The following is a 9,142-nucleotide window of genomic DNA, read 5'->3' as shown; positions in this document are numbered from 1 at the left end:
CTCTCTCTCTCACACACACACACACATTAATCTTCTATTTGGCTTGGATTGGGTGTGACTGAATCTTCAATTGTGCATGTGACTTGACATGGGTTTGTAAAGATGCTTTGTTGCCAATGCAAGTGTATTATTGCATGAGCTGTATGTATATAGATATTTTTGCTTGCAGAGGAGTCTGAAACGCCTCTACTCCAGCTCTCAAACCAACTTTATGATATCACCAACTTGTTTGGATCAGAAGCTTCTCTCTTCTTCTTCTTCTTCTTCTTCTTCTTCTTCCTTTTTTTTTTTTTTTTTTTTTTTTTTTAAAGATGGGAATACCCAAAAGGGGGATTTATCTGTTTTAGATTGAGCTTTTGGCAATGTTTGTTGCTTTTGGTAAAATATTTCAGTTTTTCAATTATTAGCTTTTCCTTTTCTTTTTTTTTTTTTTTTTCCTTTTTTTCTATTTTCTATTTTTTATTTTTTATGGCTTAAAAGACTCAATAAGTTCAAAATCTGTTTAGTTGTGTTTTTATTTACTTATTTATATTTTCTGGGAAAAAAAAAAACATAACTTGTAAACTGTTTTTGATTTTTTTAAAAACAACTTATTTTTTAGAAAAAAATAAAAATGACTAATGGTTTCTAACTTTTCATTATTTATGTTTTCAAAAACATTAAAAAAAAAAAAACCACAGAAATAGAAAACACAAACAACAAAAAAAAAAACCTAAAAAATTATTGAAACAGGGCTATCATATTTGAGAAAAAAAAAATTATTTTTGTTTTAAGATGATTTTTCTCTCCTTTTTAGAGTTGCCAATAAATTTTTATGAAACAGAGAGTTGTTTTGGGAAATAAGTTAAAAGTTAGTTTTTTAATTTTTTTTTTTAAAAGTGTAATAAAATAGAAAAATAATTAGCTTGTTTGGTTTGGATTTTCAGGATTCACTTTTAGAAAATTAAATTTTTTTATTTTTGATGTTTTATTGTTTTTATTGAATTTTTTTAATATGCTAAACAATTTTTTTAATTTTTAGATACACATTAATATAAATACACTTCAAAATTATAATATTTATGAAAAAAAATCTTTAGAAAATGCATTAAATACCAAAAATTTCATATTTTTGTGTGTTTATTGATTTTTAAAAATATTTTTTATAAATATTTTATTTTTTAGATACATCTAAATAAGATACACCAAAAAAAAATTAAAAAAATTACTTAAAATTTTAAAAATATTTATTAAAAATAAAAATCTCAATTTTGACAAAATTAAAATCTAAAAAATTGAAATCAAATAAACAGACTTAAGTCCAACCTATTCTCAAAAGAGTAGAGGCCAGAGTCATCGTATTTGATTAGGATTCAGAGTCACCACCAACCAGGCACGGGTGTTACGTTTCCTATGATTTATTATTATTATTTTTAAGGTACATGTAATTAATGTATGATTTGATGCTTTGAGTCACTCTGAGATGCACTTTCATTTTTATCTTCGTTTCATTGTATTTTAAGGATATTTATTCACTACATATGAAAACTGTGAAGTCAATTAATGTCACTGATGTTACATTAAAACTTGATAAATACAGCCTGCTCATTCTCTACCCTTCAATTGTTTTGGTTGACCCTCCTCCTCCACCATTTTTAACCCTTGATTAACAGCAATCCACAACTCACTCTCCAACGAGAACTCTAGGAGTTTTGAGTTTTTTATTTGCACACTACACATCTTTTCAATGGAATTGAATTGTCTCTAATTGGGCAATCCAATCGGACCTTCTAGTTTGCCTATTTAAGACTCATTTCAAGTCTGTCTTGATATTTGAATCATTTAGGATAAATTTTAAACCCACCTTCTGAGATTTACTTAAATTATAAATTATCTCTGTGGTTCTAGAAATTAATTATGCCCTCTAATGTTTCTAATTTCATAATAAATAGGGCTTTTTATTAATAAATCATCAAGTTAATTAACAGTTTTTAATAATTTTAAAATTTTATTTCAATTAATAATTTAGATAATTTTATTGTTGTATAGGTAAATAGTTAGAAATTTCACTTTTTCAATTAATTCTGTTAAATAAAAAATTCTAACAAGGAGATATTTGTAATTTTTCAAACCACAGGGAGCAATTCGTATTTTAAGCAAATCTTAGGGGGTGTATTTGTAATTTACCTAATCATTTAATGTGTAAAACTCGTCAAGTACTTCCTCTCTACAGAAAATCACGTTGATCGAATATCGATAGTCACTTGATTAGTTCACATTTTTGTCAATAATTTTTTTTAAAAAAATCATATTTACCGTTGATAAAAATGTGAATTAATCAAATGACTATTGATATTCGATCAATGTGATTTTTTGCAAAGATAAAGTATTCACGAGTTCTATACATTAATGTTCGAATCATCAATTTTGGCTCTGTGTGGGCCCACGGAGGTTTAACAGTACAATCCAGTTCAATTAGGACTGGAGACAAGCCTAATCCCTTCTCAATATATACCGTTTTGTAATTTCTTTTAATCATAATTTTATCCTTCAATAAAATTACCATTTATGACAAATGGTACATACTCTCAAATCTAGTTGTCGTTGGCTGTGCTACCGTTGGCCTTCCACCTTGATTGTCCTTTCGTTCTATGCTTACAATACCTTCCCATCCCTTTCGCACCCTCTTGCTACCATCCTCTACCTCTTTTCACTTTCGCAGTACCCTTGCCCACCCTTACCCTTGCAAAACCCTAGCCACCACGAAAAAAAAAGAACCCTCGAAAAAACCCTAATTTGTCACAAAAGAAAAAGAAGAAGCCAAAGAAAAAGTAAGGAGGTAAAAGAGGAAAGAGCGTTGGGAGTGGGGTGATCCAGTGGTTAAGGTGGTGGTCATAGGTGATGGTTGGTTAGGTTTTAGTTAGAGTTAGCGTTAGAAATTAATGGTGAGGATATTATAACAAGTAGGTGATGTGAATTGAAAGTAAACAAAAAAATCAAAATTGTATGGGATATGACCTAATCAATTATGTGTGTTGAGAGGATGTGTGACGTACAAATATAAGTTTCCATTTAAAAAGCTGATGTGTTTGAGAATTGCTAAAAAAAAAATCTGTTAATGAAAAGTAAACTTCTTTTTGATTTAGCTCCCCAAACAAATTTAACTGAAAATACAACCTTTTTTTAGCAGATCTCAAACAGGACATCAATAATCTTCAACGTAATACAAGCAGTTAGTTACTTACCCCATTCGTTGTTTTCATGAGCTTCACATTTCTTAGAATGGTTTTGTGCACAAAGCTAACTAGTAAAAAAAGTAGTAAAAAGTTGAAAAAATTGGCTCCATGAGCCTTTTATTTAAGTATATTTCTTTCTAATATAATTAATTTTTTAAAATTTATTTAAATTATTTTTACTTAATAAATTATAAGTAAAAGTTACATCAAACAGTCTGACATAAGTTTCTTAATTAAAATAAGTTATAATCACCTCTTATAATCTATACCAAACAGTCCCAATATTTAATTAATTCATAAATTTTTATTTAAGAGAATTAACTAAAAAATAAAGTTTATGTTTGTTTTCATATGCGATAATAAAATTATGTGAATTAAAATTTTAACATTATTAGAGATTATTAATTAACTTAATGATTTATTAATAAAATGAATTATTTGTTATAAAATTAAAAATCTCAAGAGATATGACATAATTTCTAAAAATATAAGACACAATTAATATTTTAAACAAATTTTGAAAGCATATTTGTAATTTACTTTAGATTAATGATTTATCGCTGAAATTATTTCACCCGAATTCACCCAAATGAATCTCTTCTCAAAAAGAGATCCGCGCACTGGACACTCTTTCCGAAAGAGACTAATCAGACCAAATATATTTGGTGAATGGAACTCTATTGTTTACCTTTTAAGCACTCGTTTGGGAAATTAGGTTGGGTTGTGTTAGATTAATATAGGCACAAAAAGAAAAAATTAAATGTTTAATTTAATAAGATAAAATGTTATATATAAATTATAATTTTTTTTTTTTTTTACAAAAGTCAAAAAAATTAAAAAATTCATCAAAATGAAACTTTTTAACCCCAGACTAAAATAATCAAAAAATCAATCTATATCCCAAATGCACACTAAGACCTCGTTTGAGAATATATTATTTTAATAATTTTTTAGTTTTTTATTTAAAATATGAGGTAAAAAAAATTAATATATTTGAAGTGTCTTTTTAATTCTTTATAAAAAAAATTTAAAAAATAAAAAATAAAAAGAATCTTTAACGTTTTAATATAAATTTTATTTAATTAGAATAAATATATTTTATTCATATTTTACGTACTTTTTTCATTTTCTTTCATAAAAGAATCCAAAAAAAATAATTAAACACACCATTAATAATTTTTTAAGTTTTAAACTACAACAGTGAGTTGTCAAACCGCCTTGAGTCTCTGGTCGCCCCTCACCAGCTTATAATAACAGTCCCCGCCTTTTCCATGCTTGAAGTGTTCGCTTTCTCAACTCCCACACTCTCTCTCTCTCTCTCACTGCCATCCGACACTCAAGGTAAGCTAACTTCAATCCCCGTCGTTTTCTCAATTCTTAATCGGTTTGAAATTTGATAATTGAAACCCTAGAGCCTTGCTCCTGTGTTTTTGATCGTTTCTCGTAATCAATATCGTCTTCTCTGAAAATTTGAGATTTGAGGCCTTAATTTGAACGTTAATACGATTACTGCTTCATTTTGATAAAATTTTGTTCAATTTGTTTGTATCAGCTGTTATTTTGAAATTTTCAGGTTGATTTCTCACATTTCGGATTTATTACTATAAATTTTAGTCACTACACTACTGTTTGTTAGGTCAACTAAAGCAGTCTTTGTTGGAGATTTTTCTGATTCATTTCTCATATTTCAATCGAATTTCAGTTGAATTTTAGATCAACTTAAGCATTTGTTGTACATGCTAATTGCGTTTTATTTTGGATCGTGTGAATTTGTTTTTCTGCGTTTGTATTGGTTTTTGAATTCCATGTCATTTTTTTAACCAGATTAGAACATGAATGTTGCTGAACAAAACTATAGTATTATCAGAGATTTAATTTTAAAGGTTCAATAATTTACACTTGTTGTAAAATGCCTAGTTGTGTTGTTTGTCTTCTGCCATTTTTACTTCACTTTTTGTGTTTTTGATAGCTGATTTTTTTGTTTTGAGTTGTGTTTCTTTATTGTTCATCCTGATTTGATCAGTTGAATCTGTTATATCAGCCTAAAAAAACATCTCTTCGTTAAATTTGCATGTTGCAATTTTTTTAATAATTGCTAGTTCAGACCCTTGTTTCATATTTTGTGATTGCAGACTCAACTTGGTCTTAACATTTTTTGTTTTTTTGTTTTTTTTTAAATGTTGTGATCTGATTCAAGGTTGTGGCAGATCATCTGAAATTGTATTGGACATTATTTTGAGATGCCATCTAAAAGTCCTGATTCATCCGATCAAGACAAAGAACCATTTGTTGAAGTAGATCCATCTGGACGGTTTGGTCGGTACAGTGACCTCCTTGGTACTGGTGCTGTCAAGAAAGTTTATAGGGCATTTGATCAACGGGAAGGAAGAGATGTGGCATGGAATCAGGTTCAATTAAGGAAGTTCAGCAATGATCCTTCTGTCATCAAAAGGCTTCAGGCAGAGATTGCATTGCTGAAGTCATTGAAGAATGAGTACATTATTGTTCTCTACAGTTTTTGGAAGGACACTGAGCGTAACACATTGAATTTCATCACTGAAGCATGCACGTCAGGGAATCTGAGGGACTATAGGAAGAAACATCGCCATGTGTCAATGAAGGCCTTGAAGAACTGGTCAAGACAGACACTCGAGGGCTTAAATTATCTCCATACCCATGACCCTTGCATAATTCATAGAGATCTCAATTGCAGTAACATTTTCATCAATGGAAACATCGGAAAGGTATCTACTTCTCTTTCAACTTGTTGTAACCCGTGTTCGTTTGCTAACAAAGCTATGGAAATAGAATTTTAAGATGTTTTTCTTTATTTGACACATCCTTATGGCAACCAAATGGAGGTTACAGATGATTATTTTCATTGGGCAAACTCTTAGAGAACTAAAACAATTGAGAAATGAATTGATAGGACCAGTGTAAACAAACAACGTTAATACCCTAACAAATTACGTTTTGAAACGCACATTTCAAAATACAATACATTTTTATTCCAAAACTGTAAATTTAATGATCTAAAGTAATCTCAAAAGTTTATCCAATATATTTCCTAAAGGTTTCCTTAGGAGTAAAAAAAATCAAATATAATGAATTAAAATATAATGTGAATTAAGTTTTTTGACAGAACAAAACGTAAAAACATGGGTTATAATGCTCGTAGAAATGTTTTGCTACATGCTTAATTTGGAGAAAGAAAACCCATATATTATTGAATGCCTAATTGTTAAAAGAGAATTACGCTAGAAGTTCTTCAAATTCTTAGTGTAATCTACACAAATCTACTTTAATTGTACCTTATTTTAGAGCATGTGACATACCATGTTCCCACTGTTGTTCTATGTACCGGAACGATTCACATTCCAAGTAGCATAGGGTAGGACATAATTTTCCAGCTGAGGCCAGTACTATCTATTGAATTACTTTCTACGATGTCAGGAACTAAACATGATCGTATTTGTGTTGCATAGGTCAAGATTGGCGATCTGGGCTTGGCAGCAATAGTGGAGAAGAGCCATCATGCGCATTCATTATTAGGGACACCAGAGTATATGGCGCCAGAACTGTACGAGGAAGATTACACAGAGTTAGTGGACATATACTCGTTTGGAATGTGCTTGCTCGAAATGGCAACCATGGAGATACCGTACAGTGAATGTGACAGCATAGCCAAGATATACAAGAAGGTGACAGCCGGAGTGAAGCCTGAAGCCATGAACAAAGTGAGTGATCCAGAATTGAAGAGCTTCATTGAGAAGTGCATTGGCCAACCAAGAGCAAGACCCTCAGCTGCTGATCTTCTCAAGGACCCGTTCCTTTTTGAAGATGACCGTGTTGAGGAGAACCTTTCAGGTTGATAGTTCCCAAACTCTAAGAATGTGTTTGAATCATGAATTTAGGTAAAGATTTGGAAAATGAAAGAGAAAAGGTGGGTGAAATGTGAATGAAATATAACTATTTTTCACCTACCTTTTCCCTTTCCTTTTTAAAATCATTACCCAAATCCATGATCCAAATATAGCATAAATGTGAAACGTTTTTGAAGGTTGTTACTTTTTTCTCAAAAACCATGTTTATTGCAATTGTTTCGTTTCTATATTTCCTCAGGCAATCTTGATGACACCATTCCCATTTCCAATTCTTTTATTTCCATGTAATTGGGTTCAAACCATCAACATCTAGCACTTTTTTTTTTTGGGTCTGAAAATACCTTTTCTTGGCCTTCTGGCTAAGGTCAAGTGTAGTATCAATTTGATATTATTGCACAAAAAAAGATTTATTGAATTGATGTTCACACTTGTGCAGGTACTCTCAATTCAGGTGAACTAGCACATCTTGAATCAAAAACTGAAGCAGTTAATTAAACCCCGGGCCGAAGCAGTTGAAGCTGAGTAGTCAAAAACTGAAGCAAGTTCTGAGGGTAATTTTGGAATACACAAATTAATGACAAAAACTTCAGAAGGAGAAAACAACGAAAATGTATTCTCGCTTTTATATATTAGTATAGATATAAATAACAGTCTCATGTATGTTAATCAATACAGAGGCTGTGTGTAATTTTTTAAAATATTCAATGCCAGGGCTAAGAAACAAAATTTCATCGAAATGGGCAAAATGTTTCTGCTTCCTATGGAATAAGAAAGAAAACATCGGTGGAACACTAGAAATGTGTTTCTGCCAAAATGCAATGCAACACTGCAAAAATACCGAAATAATAAGTTGTTTCGATACATGAGAATATTCAAGAATGGTCATTTCAATTTATGTTTTCATGTGAAAAGAAAAGATTTGGAAATAAAAAAATTAAAAAAAATTAAAAACTTAAATTTGTTGAGAATTTGAGACAAAGGGGAAAAAGGAGAAAAGATGAAGGAAAAAATAAAACAAGCATGATTAAGTCATTTACTCTCTTTGTTGATGAAAAAGTTTTTCTTTCTGCCTAATGCTAATTTATTAAATGATGAATTACAAATACATTTATGAGATTTGTTTAAACAAAAATGTTTGGGGCCCCTTTTTGGGGGTTCTATAACTCTCAATTTGATCTTGGCCCTTGATGTGTGTATGGGATCCATTTATGTATGTATGGATCTCACATTATGCGTGGTTGGGATGAGAGCGGGGGTTGTGGAGGTCATATATGTGTAGAGGTCTTTATCACAATTGATGACCTGAATTATTAATAAATTATTAAGTTTATTAATAGTTTTTAATGATGTTATAAATATATTTCAATTAAAAGTTTATATAATTTTATTGTTGCATAAGAAAGTAGTTAGAAATTTTTTTTTAATTATTAATTCTGTTAAATAAAAAATTGTAACAAAAGGACATTTATAATTTTCAAAATTACAGAAAAAAATCGTATTTTAAACAAATCTCAAAGGGTATATTTGTAATTTATCTTAAATTAAAAATTAAATCGATTCGACAATCGTAACATTTTTATTTGATCATGTTTGTATGTGAAAAAATGAACAGAAAATGTGTTTTTAAAAATAAATCATCTACTTTTTTAGAAATATATACAATAAAATGAAAATATTACGATTGTCGAATCATTTATTTTTTTTGTTGAAACAAATACAATAAAATAAAAATTTTACCATTATTAAATCAGCTAACTTTTTTATTATAAATGATATATACGCATAATTTTACACAATAAACAAATTATCGAAACGGACTTGTTATGAATCCCTCAAACTTGAGAGGAGTCCAATCATTCTTTATTTCTAGCATTTTTACTTTAGCACTGTAGGAAAGGGTGATGCTAGTCTAAGGGCTTATTTGGCATCTTCTATAATATTAGTATATTTTTTAATTTTTTAATTTTTTTAAAATTACCTTATTTTTTTTTATTTTTTATATATATTTTCGTAAGAATTCGAAAACACAATAATTTAAATGAT

The 9,142-nt window shown here is 29.4% G+C and overlaps 1 protein-coding gene across 4 annotated transcripts; it reads left to right on the top strand.

Annotated features, from left to right (window-relative positions):
• The first annotated feature begins 4,397 nt into the window (after positions 1 to 4,397).
• Positions 4,398 to 7,836, top strand: LOC114297510 (putative serine/threonine-protein kinase WNK11). 4 transcript variants are annotated; one of them, XM_028241948.2, is made up of 4 exons: positions 4,398 to 4,556; positions 5,413 to 5,959; positions 6,701 to 7,082; positions 7,536 to 7,836. In XM_028241948.2, the coding sequence occupies exons 2-4, from the start codon at positions 5,456 to 5,458 to the stop codon at positions 7,592 to 7,594; spliced, it is 945 nt and encodes a 314-aa protein (XP_028097749.1). In that variant the 5' UTR covers positions 4,398 to 4,556; positions 5,413 to 5,455; the 3' UTR covers positions 7,595 to 7,836. The 4 variants fall into 4 exon arrangements, with proteins under 4 accessions (XP_028097749.1, XP_028097750.1, XP_028097751.1 ...); XM_028241949.2 differs by having other exon boundaries at positions 4,412 to 4,556; positions 5,423 to 5,959; XM_028241950.2 differs by having other exon boundaries at positions 4,412 to 4,556; positions 7,551 to 7,836.
• Positions 7,837 to 9,142: the final 1,306 nt, after the last annotated feature.

The sequence above is a fragment of the Camellia sinensis genome, chromosome 7 (assembly GCF_055761805.1).
Source record: "Camellia sinensis isolate YWXY chromosome 7, ASM5576180v1, whole genome shotgun sequence".
Classification (NCBI taxonomy): Eukaryota; Viridiplantae; Streptophyta; class Magnoliopsida; order Ericales; family Theaceae; genus Camellia; species Camellia sinensis.
Note: the sequence above shows the minus strand (reverse complement) of the source record. Positions and strands in the feature narration are given on the sequence as shown.